At 35.1% G+C, this 21,792-nt stretch overlaps 1 protein-coding gene across 1 annotated transcript; it reads left to right on the top strand.

The window, feature by feature from the left end:
• The first annotated feature begins 12,477 nt into the window (after nucleotides 1–12,477).
• On the top strand, nucleotides 12,478–13,734 carry LOC149374104 (uncharacterized). Its single transcript, XM_089594445.1, has one exon. The coding sequence runs from the start codon at nucleotides 12,478–12,480 to the stop codon at nucleotides 13,732–13,734; it is 1,257 nt and encodes a 418-aa protein (XP_089450571.1).
• Nucleotides 13,735–21,792: the final 8,058 nt, after the last annotated feature.

The raw sequence follows: 21,792 nt of genomic DNA, 5'->3' as shown, positions 1-21,792 counted from the left end.
TTTCACTGAATTACATGTTGAGAATATATTTTTGAACAGCTTCACTCTTGTGCTTTGGAGAATAATTACGCTTTGAAATAATAGCTATTAATTAATCACGATGATATCAATGAACTCAATGTACAAACTATAAAAAATTTAAAGCTAATTAATGGTATTTTAGCGGTTGGTCGGAAAGATGTCTTTTACCAACCAATCATAAAAACATTTTGATCTCTTCATCATTTCTTAGAGCTAATAACATTAGTCCGTGGCCCGAAGAATTTTTTAATCTTATGTTTTCCAGTAGAGAAAAAATTGGTTATTTTTCTTAAGAATTGTTTCAGAAATACAAAAAAAATGGTTTTGTCCAAATCAAACGTCGGCTTTGTTCATTTAGTTAACAGTTTATGAAAAAAAGCCAATTTTATGTTTAGTTTTTTGCTTATATCTCCGCTTTTGTTGCTTTTCAAGACATTTTTCAAGTACCATTCTTTTCGTCATCAAAGTTTCTGTCAAGCAGACATTTTTGCAAATCCATTATTAATTGTTAATAACATGTTAATGGCAAAAAAGTGTTAACTCAACGACTGTCCCGCTTGGACATCGTGGCTCAACTAATGTACTACACGTCTCGACTGTGACTCATCCATCACTCTTCCACATACATCAATACAAACAAATATATTATTGTACACAAATATAAATTTTAAAACGCCCCCTCAATAAAATATTTGTGGAATTACAAGAATGAAAATGAATTAAAAATGAGTATAATTACTTTGACAATTTTTTATTTCTAATAAAATTATAAGCGTTGCAATATTTTTTTTCTCAATAAAAATAAATAAAAATTAAATAATTATATTGCAGAAGCTTTTACGGAAAAAATAAATTCCTTACTACTAAAAGCATCACAATATTTTTTCACTCGTTGAAGGATGAACGTTGAAAGAATAACACTTGAACAGAGATTAGAAGGGAGATTGCTGACTGCCATGCTATGGAGTGTGCCCGCTTTTTTTCAGTGGTTCGAGCGCCCCGCTGCAGCTAAGTGGCCGAACCAGGTGCATATTTTTTTTTATTTAAAAAGCACGGTAGGGGTATGCGTCGACGAGGAGAAGAGTAGATTTGCGTGAAAATGTCCATATAGGCGCATATCTTGGAGACGCGTGGGAGCTGTATACCGAATGTGCGCCTACGAGGAGAGGAGTAGAAATGTCGGCTGTATAGCTGAGCACACAGCCAAAAGCCATGACACGAGTTTTTCTATTTTGAGTCTTTTGACTCTGCAACCGAGTATATGCTATTTGCTCTCACTCTGGCTTTAATGTTATCTATAAATCTTATTTTATTAACTCGTGGAACCAAATGCTCATTAATTATATACACAGACTTTTGATTTTAATACATTATTTTTTAGTTTTCCCGTACTCTTTAACATTCCCAAATCCGCTTATGATTTTAAAAACTGTACAGCTTTAAATATTTTTTAAGGTTTTTAGTACAGCTTAAACCACTTATTTATTGATTTTACACATCCTTACCGCTGTAAACTGTAGGACAAGCTCCGGAGAATATCCATGAAAAAATGTGACTTCGAAAGGAAATTCATGTTTCCTTGGGATAGCTGAGTAAGATTAGGCTTATGCTGGTTCGTGAATTGTTTTGCACTTAATGGTTTAAATCCACATCAGGGTAGATTTTTTCTTTTTTTTTAAATTCGATTTATTATTTCGTTTTCATTTCTTTTATTTATGTTTCATATATACATATATTCCTATATTATATAGTTAACTCAGTGGGGCATTCCACACAAACCCCCCACCGCCCCCCACCCCCCCACCAACCCCCCACAAAATAAGGTAAAAATCCGTTATTTTCTTGCTTATTTTGACATTTCGTAGTATTTCTCAAAACCCCCCACAGCCCCCCACCGACCCCCCACAACATATTATATGAATAGTATAGAAGTATGGTATAAGTCTTTATTCAAGCCGGGGGGTTCAACCACATTTGGCTTCATGGGATAATAAAAATGTATGTTTTAATATTTAATCAAATAGATACAGATTACTGCACAATACTATAATCAGCTAAACTTAAATACAATCAATTGTATTTCGATTTACTGGATCCCTTGGTTTCTTTGTGAGCATAAAGTTTTTGGTGGGCTGACTTTTTTTGTTAGCATTTTGTAACGTTGCATTTTGCCAGCCCTGTCAATGTGTTAAAGTCTATTACCACATTCCTACCAAATCACATGGAAATATTGTATAGTATTTTTTCTCAAAACATCCCACATTCCCCCACCTACCCCCTATGGCCCTCCCACTGACCCCAACGAATTTTTTCATGGCCCCCACCGCCTCCCCACACCACTTTTTTGAAACCTAACCGTAATCACACCGTCTTTACCTATCTTTAGACAAAACTGTCTTATTGCCATGATTTATTTCATCGTCAAGAAAAAATTTAAAGTCATAAATTGATTGATAGGGGGTTGTTGCGCAAAACATCAATATGTATACAACTAAGTACGTTTAAAAACCAATTTATATGGAGTTAACAATATTTTGAAACCAAATAATATACACACATATATTGGTGCGCATAATTATTATATCATCATCACTTATATAGTCCTTTATTACACAATTCTTCTTTTTACGTACATGAACTTAAGTTAAATTTAGAGTATCATTAATATAAGTTAATGAAATGTTTCGCATCACTTTATGAGTCATCTTATAAAGCCTGATGAAACCACGAAGACTTACGTCCATTTCTATTTTGTTTTAAATTAATGCTGAAATTGGTATAATAGATGAACACGATATACATTCATGATATGTATTATTAGTTAATAAATTTCACCTATACATAAAAAAATAATAATTGAATCATGTTATGAATATTAAATACATTATTATATTCAAAAATTTCTTTCCAAACTATATTTTTAATCTCTAAACTGTTTTCTCTATCGACTTGAACAAATATTCCATTTTTATTTTTGCATCTTGATAAAGCCACGTATAATTGACCATGAGAAAATAAAGGTTTTGTTAAGTATAATCCCACATTATCAAAATTTTGACTTTAAGACTTATTTATAGTCATAGCAAATGCTACAACTAATGGGAATTGTTTTCTATATAAAATAAAAGGTAATAATGAAGTATTTCCAGTATTTAATGTAATTCTTGGAATGAAAACTTTATTACCAATTTTTTCTTTCGTCACTATTTCGCCTTCTACGTTATACTTCAGTAATTTAGTAATTCGCAATCGTGTACTGTAACATAATCCGTCTGATATACTCAAATTTTAAATTAACTTTACTATTGTACCTATTTTTAATTTAAGTTCATGAGGTGGCAAGCCTTCACGAATGTTGTTTAACATTTCTACGGGAAAATTTATATGAATATTATCATCTGATTTATCAACACATTTATATGTTGCAGTATCGATGCTGTAATAAGTTTTAGTTTCCCCATGTAATTTACTTAAAATCTTATTGTTTAAAAAAAAAGTATATTCATTATGTGAAGTTAGTATGACGTTATTGTCAAAACAGTTGCTGTAATTACCAAATATGTTGGTACAAATATCATCTGTTATCCAGGATTTAGGAATATTAAATGTTTCTATGTCCCCTTCTCCAATTCTTTACAATAATTTTGAAAATTCGTTATTACTAGAACGGATATTATTTTGTAATCTTAAAATTTTGAAGAAGTTCCATAAAAATGATGATTTAATAGTTTCTTCTATTATTATAGTTCTATTACCGTTTTTTATAACTGGAAGGATTTGTCGAAAATCTCCTCCTAATACTATTAATTTATCACCAAAGCAAAGTTTTGTATTACACAAGTCTCTCAACGTTCTATCAACGATTTCTAAAGCTTTTTTCGGAATCATAGAAGCTTCGTTCCATATTATTAAATCAACTTTCCTTAATTTTTTTTTTTTCAGTTTCAAATTCTAAAAATACACTTTTAATATTATTTAATTCTAGAGGTAAACGAAAAGTTCTATGACTGGTCATTTCTTCTGGTAGAAATACAGATGAAATTTCTGTCCAAGCCATTGACAAAATATTTTTACCTCTAGAAATAAAGTAATGAATGAGTGTCTTATGTAAGTAGGCTTTTCCGGATCCACCAGGACCATCTATGAAGTATACTTTTTCATCTTGTTCACAAATAGTTTTAAAAATTTTTCTTTGATCTTCATTTAAATTTGTGTACATTACATCAAACATTTTTTTACTGAAAGATATTTCCTCAATATTGCAATTATTTATATAGTTTCTAATGGTTAGTGTCGGTAAACTAAAAGACTCACATGATTTACCTTTCGATACCAAAATTTGATTAATATGTAGAAGAGCACAATTATTATTATCATTATCGAAGTCTTCCGTAAAATATATTTTATATTCATTCCATATTTTATCTCCTTGAATGTTTTCTGAAATCAAAAACCAAGCAAAAAATTGTCTTAACTGGTATGGAAACATAATTGTTGTGGCTTCTTTAAAACTATTGTTGATTTCAGAATCATGTTCTATTAAACCCATTGCAATTGCAGTATCCCTGAAATTTTTATATGTTATTTCATTATGTTTTTTAACGTCTTCGAACGATGTAGCCCCATGTAATTTATTTAAAATAAGTTTTAAAAAAAAGCGTTTATGATCTTTTGGAGATACTATGTTTAATCTACCTATAGCAATATTTTTCAGTGTAACTTTCCTTTTTTTCCAAATTTTAATTCTATTGTCAAAAATTTAATGTTCTGGAATGTTAACATATTATAGTGATTTTGCAAAATCATCTACTTTATTTAATTCAAACCAAGCTGTAAGGGGTGTTTGATAATTTTTTATTACATTTTTGATATTATTTTCTTCAAATATGAGTTTTCGCTTATTTTCAAGATGAACAGCTTGATTTACAACTGTATGACTTCTACCACAAATTGGATATTCTTAAAGTCTCCAAGCTGCTTCCATTGGACTTACATATCTAGCATCTACATAACTACTAATTTCATCTACTATTTCTTCATTTAGTTCGTTTCATTTTCCTATTTTAATGTATGTTTAATATCATTAATTAACATGAATAGAATATTGGATTTTATTAAAAAGTTTACGTGTTTTTTTATTTCAGATAATAACTTGAATGTTTCAAGATAACTTGATGTATCAGCAATCACAAATTCTCACTAAAAATTTGACGTGGTGACGTCAAATTTATCGTATTCCAATATACATCATTTTCCAGCAATTACTTTACTGTGTAACTGAAAAAGTTAAGAATAAATAAGAATAAATACACAAAAATTGTAAAAATGTATTTCTTACAAAATATTCGGAAGTTGGGGGGTTGGCGCTCAGTGTGCGCAGGGGGGCGTTAGCCCCACTAATATATATATATATATATATATATATATATATATATATATATATATATATATATTTATATATGTGTGTGTGTGTGTGTGTGTGTTTGTATGTGTGTATCGTCAACATTTTTTTTCAGATACATCAAAATAAATATTGTTACTTTGATACTTCTTGTTAGCAAGGCCATTTCATAGTTTTATAATACTAAAATAACTGTTAAGGATTTGAACATAATTTATGCATTTCAAAATTCTTAAGAAATTATAAACATCTTATTTAGCCAAAGGCAGACGAAAATTCATACTTTTACTACGATTATATCAAATATCATTATTACCAGTAAAGTACATCTTAAATCCCATTATACGTGAATATTTATCTACGTACATATATTATATTTTTTAGCTTATATTTGAATTCTTTATCAATACCTTGTGGTTATTGCATTGACAAAATTCGTACGACATATATGTTCAAACATTAAAGCAAATTCATAAGTCCTTATAATTAGTGCGTATTTTAGATTAACTAGTCTTACAGAGACCGAGTAAAGCTTTTTTATTCAATACATAAAAGTTTCAACCACTTGTAACTTGGAGTATGGATTTAAAAAAAAGTTGTACTGTGTATAAATAATTAACGTTTTTACCTACAATGAATTGTTATTTTAATTTTACAGAATTAATTACCAAAATTTTTTGACAGCGCGTAAATCATATACAGTTAACAAAAACTTTTTTTCCTCTGTTTTGAAGATGGCACTATATATATTTCCATATATTAATGACTATAAAAAATATAAGAGTTTCACAATTAAAATTGCACTTTTAATCCTCGCAATCAGTCAATTAATTTTACTTTTTCTGCAACACACAACGATTTCCATAAATTTATTCGATTGTTTGTAGTTAATAAGATAGACCATCGAAAAACACCTCTAGCCATACAACGCAAGGCAGCTAATTTTTTTGTAGTTTTATTAACACAGTCGTATTATCGGTATCTTCAACCACGTGACACGAGTTGCTTTTATTAAAAAGCTCGTGGAACTCTCACGACGAGTAGCTTAACTTTAAAAACTTTAAAATGCCTTTTTTATAGTTCTACAAATTAATTTTCGAGAATCAGAGCTTACTTAATTTATCATAAGGAAGTAGGCACTTAAATACAGGAAACTATAGTTTGAATACTTCACGATCTTAAAAAAAAAATGGAAAACTAGAATCAATAATTGATTGATTTTCTCAGAAAACTGTAGATTTTTTAAAGATTTTGCACTACAAATGTATATGTTGATACTTTTTTAAGGGGTTGTCGTAGTACTGCCAACTTCAAAATTGAATTTTCGTATTAAAAATGTCTTTGTTATGATTATTCTTAACGAAACAGGTAAATAATAGAAAATATAGATGTATAGAACAGAAAAATGCCCAGGAAAGTAAACACAAACGTTAAAACAAGAAATTAACCTCGCTTTCGTCTCAGACTGTACCACTACAGGTATTTTAGTAACATTATAACTGGACTTTAAACTGTTATATTTTAAAAATGGTGAAGCGAGGCTTTCCCAATTTTTGTATACTTATTTTAACTATAATAAACCCTGATACTGTGGTTTTTTAAAAGATTTTTAGAGAAAATTTTAAGAGTAATAAGTAAAAACGTGTATTTTCCGACAAGTCCTTGATAAGAGCATGTGTATAAGTGGCCAAATTCGCGATTTTATTTCTCAAAAACGGTGAAGCTAGTCTGTTCGAAATTTTAATATATTATTTATGATACTGAAACATACCTATGCAAATTTTTTCAGAAATTTCTTAAAACAATGAAATATTACAACATCCCTCTTAACTCTCAATCGAAGTTTTTGCTAGCAGAAATATACCTAGACTCGGTTGTCGTTAATAGATAAATTTTTAGTTAGAACACTTTTTTAGTTCTCACAATTCCTGACTCTAAATAATTTGTCAGGTTAGCATAATAAAGAGTCTTTCCAGAGTAATAGGCGTAAAAAGCCTTTTCAAACTGAATATAAGAAAGAGCCTTTAATTTTTATTTCTCCGATTTTAAGTTGGTACTACATTTATGTGTGTAAGTATATAATTGATCTACAAAAATATATACATTGCTACCTTAAAATAGAAGTCAACAAATTGGTTAAAAGAGTGTTTATGTCTTTTTGTTGAGCTTCTCGTTTTGCTCTCGAGTATAGAATAAATGTGTGGATTCGTACAGAGGTACATGACCAACCGAGAGTTGAGTGAGGAGCAAATAAGAGCTCAAAAACGTCGGTGAATAATCTTGGGCGATGTTTCGTTGGGTTCAATTGTACTAACTGACGCCGGCTTAATACACCTTAGTGCGAGTGTACCTCTATATAAACAGGCTTTTTCTTTTAGTTTAAGAAGACTTTCTTCTGCCCGAAAATCTAAAAACGCTCTTTCTTGACTTTTACTCTAAAAAGTCTTTTTAAAAGACACATATGTTCATGGATATCCTCCAAAGTTTGACGTACAGCTCACAGCAGTTAGGATGTGTAAGATTAATAAATTAGTGGTTAAAGCTGTACTAAAAACCTTAAAAATAGTTGAAACTACATATTTTTCTAAAACATAAACGGATTTGGGAATGCTAAGAGTACCGGAGGATTAAAAAATAATGTATTGAGATCATAAGTCTGTGTATGTTATTATTGAGCATTTAGTTCCACGATTTAATAAAAAAAGATTTATAGAACATTCAAGTCAGAGCGAGAGCAAGTCAGTTAAATATATATGCCATATTCTTGGTTGCAGAGTCAAAAGACTCAAAAGAGAAAAACTCGTGTCATCGCTTGCTTTGGCTGTGTGCTTAGTTGTATAGCTATATAGCCGACATTTCCACTCCTCTCCTCGTGGCGCACATTCAGTATACTTCTTCCACGTGTCTCTAAGATATGCGCATATATGGACATTTGCACTCAAATTTACTCCTTTCCTCATAGGCACATACCCCTACCGTGCTTCTCAGATAAAAAAAAATGTGTGACTGATTCAGCCGCTTGGCCGCGGCGGGGCACTCAAACCACTGGAAAAAAGTGGGCACACTCCGTAGCATGGCAGTCAGCGATCTCCCTACTAATCTCTGATCAAGTGTTATTAATTCAACGTTAATTCTTCAACGAGTGAAAAAACATTGTGAGGCTTTCAGTAGTAAAGAATTTATTTTTTCCGTAAAAGCTTCTGCAATAAAATCATTTAATTTTTATTCATTTTTATTGAGAAAAAAAATATTACAACGCTTATAGTTTTATTGGAAACAAAAAATTGTCAAAGCGATTATACTCATTTTTATTTCATTTTCATTCTTGTAATTCAACAAATATTTTATTGAGGGGGCGTTTTGGAATTTACGTTTGTGACTGACACTGACACTTTCGGTCAAACCGTCTGCTAGCATCTTTGGCGATGGAACGCACTTGATGATGATTTTCTCGTTGTTAATCTTCTTTGTTCTTAAAAAGTTATAATAAGTATTAATGTGCTTAGTGCGCTGGCTGTAATTAGCATTCTTGGGAGAGATATCGCTCTTTTGTTGTCACAACGTACAACAACGGGATCCTCGCACTCTATTCCAAGTTGTTCAGTTTTAAAGTGAACTTGTGTTTAAATGTACTGTACATTTTGTTGCTATGCGAAATTGCTGTAATATTTAAATGTCTGTTACTTATTCGCGAGTTTCTTAGAATTGAATATCTTATGTTTTATACGTTACTACTTGGATTAAAACAATACTCTAGAGACTGTGCTACATTTATACTTTTCTACGTTATAATATATTCAATAGTTGTTATCTGCAAAACGAAATATTCGCGAACATTCACATATAAGCATATAAATACCCCGTGCTCTGCGTAGCACTAGTCAGTCCAAGCAAGCACCACGGCTGAGTTGAACGCTTCACTCAGTTCGTACTTGTACATAGTATACCAATTGATTGAAAATAAATGTTGCTGTTAATTTACAATTACAAGTCTCGCGTTAATCCTTTTCTCTGTATCTGTCGTCGACGTGGTCTGGGCTTTTGCTCGCGACGGTAACGGCCCTTCCACGAACATTTTTGGTAGCAGAGCGTGGTTCCTAAAACAGTGTGAAAGTGTCGATCAAGCTTAAGAGTCTTGAGTTTTCGTTAAGTGTTCTTCGGCTGCAAGTACAAGCAGCTTACCCACGTCTAGGATTTGGCCAAAGCGGGCGGGTTTGTTTATCACCTTGAATTTATACACACTACTGCACAGAGTTTAGGCATGTCGCTAACGCTAGATCAATTGGGTATCCGCCAGCAAGAGTTGTTCGGTAGAGTATCTCGAGCGTACGATAATCTACTCAAGCTTGGACAGAACAACATTACGCGACAAGCAATAGAAAATCGCCTCGATCAGTTACGCGCTAACTGGAATGAGTTCCTGCAGAATCACTTCCGGATTTTGGTGCTGTGCACGGGTGATACAGCAGCGATTGATTACTTCAAGTCAGATTGCTATGGCCTTGCGGAGGAGGGTTACTTGAAATCAGCGTCAGGTATGTCTATAGAGCTACATAAGCTACCTCCAGATCCAGTGCCGCAACCTTCTCCAATCCCGGGTGGGGTTTTCGCTAGTTTCTCCATACCAGGTGCTTCCCAGGGTGGAGGATAGGGGCATCCTCTCAAAATATGAGGTGACGATGGGCAGCTGGGGTGGCTCTCTGTGGTGGTGGTCGGGGGCATGGATCGGTAGTCGTGTGTGGCGTTGGCGTGTGTATCTGCGGCAATGTGGACGGGGGACTAGTGCCCCATGCCTCCATCGGTGTGAATGCATGGGCCGGCTCTGCTTGTGCTTCTCTCTGGTAACAGAGAGGGCTGCTGCCCTGGTTTTAACCCCTTCCAAATACTTATTTCTAGGAAAAAAAGGGTAGTGCTGGCCCTCGTGGGTCAGTACGACACTAAAAAGATGCTAAAATGAAGAACGTCAATGTAAAACAAGTACCCCAGGCGGTAACCTCTCTGAGGGAATCCGCCGGCAGTTCCGATCTGGTGAAAGCCCGGGTGACTGACGCAGGCCCCACGGATTCTGGGGGGGGGGGCCACAAAGACGTGTCTGATGGCCAACAGGGACTGCTAAAAGTTCCATGGCCTTTTCTAACGGACAAAGGACGAAGAGGAAGCCTGTCGAGTATAGGCACTAACGACACCGAGGACAGCAACGTGTCAGTATTCAGCCACCAGACCCAGGAAAAGCTTGCCTCTTTAAAAGAAAGTATCATTAGGCTTGGAGTAAAGCGACAGCAAGTTGCTGATAAAGTCCAATCAGCAACGAATGACATTACAGAGACGCTACAACTGATTAACGATAAGTACGGCAACACATCGAATGCTGTTAAAAATGGGCTCAAAGCGGCGCTTAAGCATCTACAAGAGGCAGAAGTGCTAAGAAAAGGCTGTCTTACTGAAGAAGATTTGTATACCAACGCTTGGAAGTCGTCATTTGAATCCCTGCAGTGGAGGGAAAAAAGGCGAGATAATTTCCGACGGCATGTACAGAAACGAACCCTGAAAACTGCCTTATAGGAAATAGAACGAAGTAAAAGAAACAGGAGTCCATCGGACAGCCCTGAGAAACGCCAGCATACTATGTCTTTAAAGAAAAAAAAGACAGGGAGTGGCAAACAAGAAGAAATTCCCCTGAATGACAAAACAAGCCAGAAGAAAAACGTGGATCCAACAACAACAGTAGTAGTGAAGAAGGCTGAAGGGCAGACCTTTACAAAGGTGCTAAGGACGATGAAGGCAAACTTTGACCCTGATAAGGCTAATGTGGCAGTCCAAAATGTTGTCACTACAAGAAAAGGAGACATACTTATTAAGGCCAAAGGTGTGGAGAATGCTTCTGCATTCTCACAGCAAATTGAAAAGTCGGTAGCCGGATAGGGTACTGTCAAAATTAGTAAAAGAAAAGTGACACTAGAGGTCCGAGACCTGGATGCCATTGTAGAACAAGATGAGGTCAAAGAGGCTTTTGCTAGGACTTTTAAACATCAGAGCCAGGAGCCAGAAGTAGCTCTCTTAAAGCCAAATGCCAGGGGACAGAGGCTGGCGTTGATAAAGGTGGACGAAGCAACTGCCAGACAAGTAGAAGAGGAAGGCAGGTTACGAGTTGGTTTTGTAAGCTGCCGAATTCGAAGAAGAATTAAAGTAACAAGATGTTACAAATGCCTGGGATATGGACACGTCTCAGGTGACTGTAAAAACGAAAACAGATCAAAGCTTTGCTTTTGGTGTGGAAGCTCAAACCACTGGAAGAAAGAGTGTCGAGGCCCAGCACGGTGTTTCCTTTGCCCAACAATGGACAACAAGCACGAAGCAGGTAGCGGGAGCTTCCCTTTATTCAGAAGAGCCCTAAAAGAGGCCAGAGATAAGGCCCAAGCAGGATCAAAATAAGGCAAAAAGGCCTTGAGTTGAAAGACAGGCTTATGTGGAACCACGCTGCGCTGGGTACTTTTTACCTATCAGCAAGGGAAAGCATCAAGCTTATAGTGGTGCTGGCTAAGTAGGCGGCCTAATATGAAGCGCTAGGCAAGGCGCTGGTCCTCAGGGACCCTGAGTTCTTTTCAGGACTCGAGAGCATCAGCACGTCTAACAAATGGTGGCGAGTTAGCTCGTTAATGCTGTGAGACGCGATGGTCTCCCTGGTGGCTCCACCCTGAAGTAATGCTAACGCGGTTCCGGGGTGGATCAAAAGCCACGTGGCATGGGGGGGGGCTTTAATGGGTATGGGTGGTCTAATAAAAAAAATCCACCGAGTCCCACACTACCGCTGTCCCTGCAGTGTGCCTCAATGCATTTCCCCTCCCTCCACAAAAAAAAAAAAAAAACCTCCAATCGCTGTTCCTGTAGTACCGAGAAGTTTGCTTGCCGTACCGGTGCCTACATTTTCGGGCAACTTCTGCGACTGGCTCGAATTCAAAGACTTGTTTTCAGCCATTGTGTTACGTGAGTCTCGCATAAGCAATGTTGAGAAATTGCAATAGCTGAAAACTCACGAACAGAGTGAGGCTGCCGAAATGTTGCGAACCGTGCAAGTAATCGATGCCAATTTCGAGGCCGCATGGAGGATGCTTGAGGATCATTACACCAACACAAGACGCCTGGTAGCAGCAATAACTCGTGATCTTCTCTCAGTGCCAGTTGTAACTGCGGAATCAGCGCACGACCTTAAGGCATTGCTCAGTGGCACTGTGATTGCCTTAGCCGCGCTCAAACAACTTAAACGACCCACAGCTCAATGGGACGACCTGGTGGTCGATCTCACTGTCCGGAAGCTCGATGCTCGAACTTTTAGAGAGTGGGAATCTACACTTAGCAACACCACCGAGCCACCAACATTTGTTACGCTCAAGCTCTTTATTGAGCAACGTACCTCGATGCTCGAGATTGTTGCATCTTCAATAGACAAGCATAACCGCAAGAAGGACAAGGGAGCTAGCAGCTCAACCTTCACGCACACTACAATTACGGAGAAGTGCCGCTTATGCCAAGGCGAACACTTCATCCTGCGCTGCATCGAATTCAAGGCTAAAGAACCGCAAGAACGCAAACAGGTAGTTGAAGTGAAGGGCCTTTGCTACAATTGCCTTGGGGCGCACAAGCTTGATAACTGCAAATTTCTCAAGCGTTGCCAAACTTGCAATGACAAGCATCATTCAATGCTGCATGGTAATATTTCAACTGCAACGCATCTCGCAACTTTAGCTTGGCCTGCAACCCTCGCTAAAGGTAATCGTTCATCATGCAACTGGAGTGCATCTTCAGGTAACACTACACTTTTACCTACTGCTCTGGTAAAAACGCAAGGTCCTGATGGACGTACGCACGTAGCACGTGCTGTGCTCGATAATTGCTCACACCAATCTTTTGTTGCAAAAAGCTTAATCAAAAAGCTTGAACTAACGTACCAAGCATCAACTCGCGAGATCACTGGTGGCGGCGGCGTCAAGGGTCCACAAGTGCACGGACAAGCTCGACTGACCATTACATCCATCATCAGCGAGAAATCAACGCTCACTTTCAACGCACTGATTCTATTGTTGATCAGTTATTATAGACTTGGCGTACACAAGCTGTCAAGCGACTGGAGATACCTGCAAGGTTTAAATTTGGCTGACGACTTTCGGGAAAGCCCGTCGGAAATCGAAATACTGCTGGGTGCCGACATACTTCCTCGAATATTACAAGAAGGTCTACGCATCGGAATTCCAGGGACACCTATGGCGCAGTGTACCATTTTTTGCTGGACGCTGTCTGGTCCATTGCATATTTAAATAGTAGTGCCGTCATCGGAAGAATAATTGTTCGTGTTGTGAAAGTGTCTAACAAGCAAGTATATTATTGTGACTCATATACTTTGTATTCCGATTTCGCCTTGCTCAATCATAATAGGTGGGCGGCATGTTCAGTTTTAAAGTGAACTTGTGCTTAAATGTACTGTACATTTTATTGCTATGCGAAATTGCTGTAATATTTGAATGTCTGTTACTTCTTCGCGAGCTTCTTAGAATTAAATATCTTATGTTTCATACGTTACTACTTGGATTAAAACAATAGAGACTGTGCTACATTTATACTTTTCTACGTTATAATATATTTAATAGTTGTTATCTGCAAAACGAAATATTCGCGAACATTCACATATAAGCATATAAATACACCGTGCTCTGCGTAGCACTAGTCAGTCCAAGCAAGCGCCATGGCTGAGTTGAACGCTTCACTCAGTTCGCACTTGTACATAGTATACCAATTGATTGAAAATAAATGTTGCTGTTAATTTACAATTACAAGTCTCGCGTTAATCCTTTTCCCTGTATCTGTCGTCGATGTGGTCTGGGCTTTAGCTCGCGACGGTAACGGCCCTTCCACGAACACAAGTTTTAGGGTGAGTCTTTGAAGCCATAAAGCTTCCTGAGCTACTGATAATAGTGAGTAATACGCGGCTTTTATGCTGGAGAGGGCCGTACTAGACTGAGCCTTGGTGTTCCGACTGATTGCACTAGATTTTAGCAGAAATGCGTTGCTGGTAACTAATCTCTGATCGTTAAAATTCAGTGCTCAGCTGGCATTGCAGTATGCCTTTAACGCTTCATGAGGCTTGGATCTTTGGTATGTTAATTTAGGATCATAAGTACCCTTCAAGTACTTAAGGATGTGCTTGACAGCGTTTCAATGAGTAGACGAGTAATTTTTGTTAAATCTACTTAGAAGGCTGACTGCGAAAGAGATATCGGGTTGTTAAAGATATGTCTCTTCTTCTATGTGATCATGCAGGAAAGCTGTCTCTATGTCCATGTGATGTATAAAAATAATAGAACGGGTCAAGACAGCCAAGAGCAAACGCAGAGTAGAAAACTGGAAGAGCGGTGCGTAAGTTAAATCAAAATTGGTGCCTGGTACATTAGCAAAGCTTTGAGCAACAAGTTTAGCCTCATATATAGCTTTGCCAGATAGGTCCTTTTTCTTCTTGTACATCCATCTCGTATCTATAGACTGCTTGTACGCAGGTAAATCCTCTTAAGTCCAAACCTTGTTGTTATGTATACATTGCATTCCTCTGTGCATGGCCTGTCTCTAGTGCTTAGTTTTGGGACTTTCTATAGCTTATTTAAACGTTAATGTCGTCGAGAGACGCCAAGTATACAAAGTAATCCTTATAGCGACTAGGTGGCCTGGTCTGTCGCTGTGGAAGGGTTTTGCGGTTAATTTTCAACAGACTGAGATGAGCCTTGCGGGGTACGTCCAGGAGCCAACGCTGGAATAGAAGTATTAGAAGACTCTTTAAAAGTTATATCAAAGAAACGCTTGTTATGGTCCTGGACGGATGGATTTTCAATAAATTTTACATCTCTGGCTATTATGATGTAGCCAGTTTGCTCGTCACACAGTTTATATCCTTTTTGATCCGACGGATAACCAAGGAAGATACACTTCTTGGTCTTGGAGTCAAGCTTCCCTCTAAATCCAATAACAGCAATGAAACGAGATACTGTGCCCTATAAAATTACTAATCCTATTTCGCAAACGATTAACAAAGTAAGTTTACAGTTTTAAAAATTGTTCTGCAACATTTAGCTCCTTATAAAACTTAAGAATTCATTCAAAAAGTCATGATAAAAAAGTATGATCTTAATTGTTTACTCTTATTGCGACAAACCATGTAAATTAAAAGGTTACATTTATCGACTGACAGTAGTGTTGGAAAATTGATTTGCCGTAAACGCAGAAAATCAAATAGCAGTAGAACTTTTCGAGGCGCAAAAAATATGTTTACGGAATAAAATTCAATGCCAATATTATTTTAACATATTTCACCACAATTATATAGTAAATCATCGTTTAAAACGTCTGTACAGTCTAACTAGAATAATCTAAATAGAATATTCTAAACGTGTTTGTAAAATTTTCAAATAATGGAAATTATTAATGTTTGACTTAGAACAAATATTTCTTAAATAAGGAATACCAACTTTCTTGGAATGGCTAATTTTTTTTAAAGCTGCTGATTCTATCGAGCTCCAAAAATATTTAAAAAATTTTTAAAGACATAAGTAGGGCTTACGTCAGAAAATGTATGTAAAAATAATTATATTTCGCAATAAATATCATGATACTTGAAAAAAAAATACAATAAAAGAACTCTGCAAAATTACAATATACATAAAAATAAAATAAAATAAAACTTTTTCGGTAGATGTGTAATTATATACATTTATTAATTATGAATATGTATAGACACATTAATACAATATACATAACAGTGTATTCGTAAACATTTTTTTTGTAGAGAAATACTTGTTCTTTGATCATAGTTTTATTGTATCCGAAGTTGGTAGATTATTAAATCCTTATGTTAAACTATAGTTGTCTTTTTCAAAAATAAATCGTACTCGAGAATCATAGTATCGTAGATATATTATTCGAAACTGATGTAAATTCTTGCTGTCCGTAGACGTTCAATAAGTCTTAATTATTTATTTAGTATAAACCATTTCGTAACTATTATTAACTGTAATGATAATAACAGCGAAAAAGTAATATTTAGTGAGTGTTATAAACTAGTTTAGTGTAAAACAATTTTTATGAGTATTTGCTTTAAGAATGAAGTTGGAAGGGATAAGAGAATTTATGCCATCGCTCATGGTGGCAAATGTGCGCGATCTAAAGGTACGCTACTGAACAAAAATTAATATCATTTCAAGTTTTCATGAAATACGTTAAAAAGTAGGAATTATAAAGGAAAACACGTTGTCATAATTATTATACGAAGCAAATGTTATTCATACAAGTTGATCATATCATAAAATTTTCTTAGCAATCGATAATTAATAGACATTAAAAGTACCAAAGCAGTGATCTCGTTGGCTATACGCGCATCGTACTTGTAGGGTAGATGAAAGTGTGTGGTTATCGGTCAGTCAAAGTTCTGAAATATTTCTGTTCAGACTACTACTAGAAAACTAAAAGTAAGATTTTATTTGTTATTGGAAGCGTACTCACTGATTGAAACAGTGTAATAATGTTAAGAATCACTAAACTTTTTTGTTCTCATAATATTATCATCAATAGTATTATTATTTATCAGTAAGCTTATATTTTTGTTTACTATCATACACAAAGATACGTTTCCGTACCTTGAGAGGACCAGCTTTGGTTACGAGTGGAGGGCGCTGCGGTCATTCTCGGAGCAAAAAAAACAATCTTTTTTAGAATCATTCTAACCCTTCCCCGTCACAGCTTTGCTACTGATGATGGCTAAAAAAGCTTTTGGCGTTGGTATAAAAAGTATTTCTATAAAAATAATTTTTTTATACAAAACTTTTTATTAGTAATGCAATTTGTTTAATTCGTAGGGTGAACAAATTTTTTTCGTTAAAAACAGGATTTAGTATCATTAATTCTTAAACACTTAACGAAACAATAATCTATTTTTAATTTCACTACTTTTTTGCCGATCTGCCTCTAAAATGAGCTACCATCAAAACAATCTGTTTGTTATTCGATCTCACTGTTAAACGGTCTGCCTGTGGAACGATCCACCAGTAGAATTTTCCTGTCAAGCGATCTACTTCTAAAAGGTTTACCATCAGATCGATCTGCATGTAAATTGGTCAAACTGTTAAACTATTTGCTAGTGAAACGATCTACCAGAAAAGGACCTGCCAGTAACAGTGAAACAATCTGACAAAGAAACCATCTTGTTGTTGAACATTCTGCCTGTGAAACGGTATGCCGATGAAACGATCTGCCTAAAAAAACCTACTAGTAAAATGTTCTACCAGTAACACTATTTGCTCTTGAAACGATCTGCCTGTAAAAAGATCTACCAGTAGAACGATATGTCTGTGAAATGATCTGCTTATAAAATGACTTGCTTCTAAAAAGATCTAACAGTCAAATGATTCGCTTGTAAAACAATGTGCATGCGAAATGATACGTCTCTGAAACGATCTTGTAGTACAACGATCTGCCATTAAAAAAAACTTTGTATAACAAGCCCCGTCTATAATCCGATCTGTCTGAATAGATAGCACGACAGGTGACGAGTAAGTCAACTAAACTTACGAATTCTCGCGTACCTGCGCCTGATGAGGCTGACGCGTATTGTCAGCGAAACGTTGTGCATTAATAAATCAACGCAAGAAAATCTAAATACACTTTACTTGTATTCATTTATTTTTTCACATTTCACCCCCAACGGATCACTGATCACTTTGAATTTCGATGATCACTATTCTATGAGACTTTACAAAAAAACACACTTGTCAATCTTAATTTGTAAGCAAGATTATTGGTAAAGTTTGTACTGCAAAGCACTAGTCAATAAAGTAATTAACACATAATGCCTGAGTTATCACAAACTAAACCAAAAACATTGTTTTCGGTAATCTTAAAATCATTTTGTTATACGTTGTATTTAACAATGCCATTAGAATCCTCGTCAAATTTTACGTACATGATACAGCTATTGAGTCGTTCTGGTACGTAGAGCAGAAATAAAGTGGATAAGAAATTTTTAATTGTCTCTTTGTAAATATACATATATATGTCTGTCCGACAGTGGACGTACGCGTCCGTAGTACACATTGTCCCACACTTACAATATGTATATGGGTGATTCTGCCGTAAGTGGCTCAAAATGCATTAAGCAATTGTCAAAAAAAAAATTTGTTGAAAAAATTATTTTTCATAGCAGCTGCATCTCAATAACATCCACAACAAATGTCTAAAGTAATTCTGCTACACAGTTTTTGGGTCAAAAGATATACGATATTTTGTATGAGTCAATTTTGGTCAACTTACGAAAACAATATCTCTGCTTCTGACACGTGTAGCTACGCTGATTGTATAATTATAGTGATCAAACGCAAATAAAATGAAAGCTTGGATCAAACTTTATCGGTAGGTATAAATTTTTTATCATTTACCACCTCCGCTCGAAACTTACAGCTGTTTCAAGAGGAGCGACAAGAATCGCTAAAAATAAGACTTCGTAGATTTTTTTCGAAAATTCGTAATTTAAAAAAAAATCTTTGTAACTTTTGATTAATGGCACCAAATTCAATAAATTTTTTTTATCAACAGAGCTTTATTTCAACTGTCATTTTAGCGTATTTTGGATCACCTAAAACTGTTTCCTTCTTCACTACTGTAGTGTTGGAAGTGGAATCAATATTCACCGATGTATCTCACAAAAAATGGCTAATCAGACCAAACGCTGAAACACGTGTCGTATGTTTTATCTCAAGAACACTGCAAAAAAAAATTCGTCAAGTTCCGATGCATGAAAGATAGAAAAAAGTCACTTATATCATTGGGGTACGGAAGTAACATTTCAAGCTTTGGAGTACTATTGCGGCTCGAAGACTTAACACAAACGATTTTTCGCTTACAAAACATCCGTCCCTGATAAATAGTACAAGAAAAAAAATGTTCTTTACTTATATAAGTTACAGAGTGCTTGAGCCAGGGGGGACGGAAATGACCAAAATTTTTGTACAAACGAAAATTAAAAATTAAAAAATATGTCAATTAACGAGATTGGAATTTTTGAAAGCTTTGGTTCTGTGTTTGTCTTGTTATAATGTAATACTAAAAATATGACCATTAAAAGGTGTTACAAAATGCAAAAGTGTGGTTTCCAAACTGATTTCTACTATAACCAACATTTTTATTAACATAGTGGGACATTTGAAATTTGATGAAAATTCTTGTTTATAGATTGAAAATAAATGTTATTATGGCATTAATGTAACCTACGACATCTGTACTCAACTATTTACATGCGAGAATATGGCAGAAAATCTTATTTTCTTTCCAAGTAGGAACTTATAGGTGCGAAACTGAGATTGAGACAGGGTATGGAAGTGACATTTTTACTATATTTTCTTAATTATCTCTTCATGGAGTAAATTTATCAACTCGAAAGTTTCTTCCAAGTAAGTGTAACATTTTTTATGTAACTTAGGGCAATTTGAACATTTAATTTTAGTTCCTTGTAGTGGCATGAGCTCTCGATGCAAAATTGACCACTTGCGGTAGAATCACTGATATACATACCATATGTTTAGATATTAGCTTGGTGAGAGAAGGTAAAAATGTGAAAGAAAAGGGATAGTGCTAATGGACAAGAATGTAAGATGGAAGCAAGAGAGGAGGTAACGCTCCCCACACTGCCAGTTGCTGGATGTTTACCGACTTGACAAGACATCTCTGTTACTCCGAGTAAAACAAGGCTAGTGCGCCACAACTCAGAACGCATACATCTTAAAGTTAACAAAATTCATAACTATTAAAGTTGTGCTTAGCCTTGTTGCTTCCACCGGTAAAATTTTAACGATATGAGTTTAGCTTAATAAATTTTAAGTGATTGGACTTCAGACAAAGGTTAAAAGACAAATAAATGTCAGTGTTTAAAATAAAAGACTGCCTCAATCAACACAATAGTTTTCGATTTAAGCTTTAACTGGTTTTTGGGATTTACTGAAATTCTGTGAGTAAGGAGATCGAATTAATTAAAGCGTTCAAGTTCAAACGAAGAAGAAAAAAGATTTACACCATTCATTCCCCATTTATTTATTTATTTCCTTACTATCCAGCTCCTTAAAAAATACAGTCTATAGAAAATAAGAGCTAAAGGCGTCACAAACTCTACACTATACTATAACATCAGTAGTTATAGCGCAAGATGGGAGGTTACGTACATGCTCCAAGCGCTGGTATAAGAGAGTACAGCATTGTTTTAAACTGTATTCGTACACTCAAGGCTCTTTATATCTATTGGAACGATTTATCTACATGAAAATGATGTTCTGTAACCTATAATGTAATAAAGACTTACTGTCACTCAACAGATAATATTTTTTAACGTTCTGATAAGCATAAAGTGCCTCGGGCTTACAAGCGTGGTGCAAAAAAAGTGTACAGGTAAACCTCTGATGATGACAGACACCTATACGAACACACGTTTATTATTATTATTATTATTATTATTATTATTATTATTATTATTATCATTATTATTATTACTATTATTCTTCTTATTATTATTTACATACTAATTCTCTTGTGAATAAGGTCAGCGATGATCAGTACTCAGTGAGCTTTGCTAACGACAACACTAACGAAGTTACTTGAACGCAAGAACCATGTAATACAAACTAAATGAGTATCAGGTGTGTGAATAAAGTACTGGTATTAATTAACTATTGGTGCGTTAATTTTTAAGGTCATTCTACCCAAACACCTAGTGAAGTTATAGCAAATGGCGACGCGGATGAGATTCGTCACTAAAGTGGGTAACATAAAAAAATGAATAAAAAAAATCTATATCCATGTATAATATCAGTAAAAATCAGTGCAAGCTAATGATAAGTATGAATTGGGAATATACACATAAAGAAGTCAAGCTACATCACATCCCGTGGATAAGCACTCTTAGCAAAGAAAATCTCTTTAAAGTGTGCAAGCATTTTAATATTACTGCATACGAGTCTTTTTCCATCGACAACTTACGCAAGAGTTTAAGTAAGTGTATAAAATCTATCATATCGAAAAAAAGTAAAATTAAAAATCAAAAGATTCTTAAACAAAGTGTTTTGAAAAATGGCACAGAAAAAATAACAAAAACAAAAATGTCGTTGTTAGGCACTGTGGAGCAGTTCAAAAAATAAAATGATTTAAATTCATTTTTGGATCAACTGTCTGTGTATGCCACGCTCAATGATGCCTCAGCGACAAAGAAGTAACAGCTATTATTGACGCTTCTTTCCACAGAAGTGGATAAGGAATTGAAAATAGAATGTGAACCAACGGTCCTAAGTACCATTAAA

This window comes from Copidosoma floridanum, unplaced genomic scaffold (genome assembly GCF_036245765.1).
Source record: "Copidosoma floridanum isolate Cflo_tuat_1 unplaced genomic scaffold, Cflo_Japanese_pri ptg000021l, whole genome shotgun sequence".
Lineage (NCBI taxonomy): Eukaryota > Metazoa > Arthropoda > Insecta > Hymenoptera > Encyrtidae > Copidosoma > Copidosoma floridanum.
The sequence above is the reverse complement of the archived record's forward strand: the minus strand, read 5'-3'. Positions and strand labels throughout refer to the sequence as shown.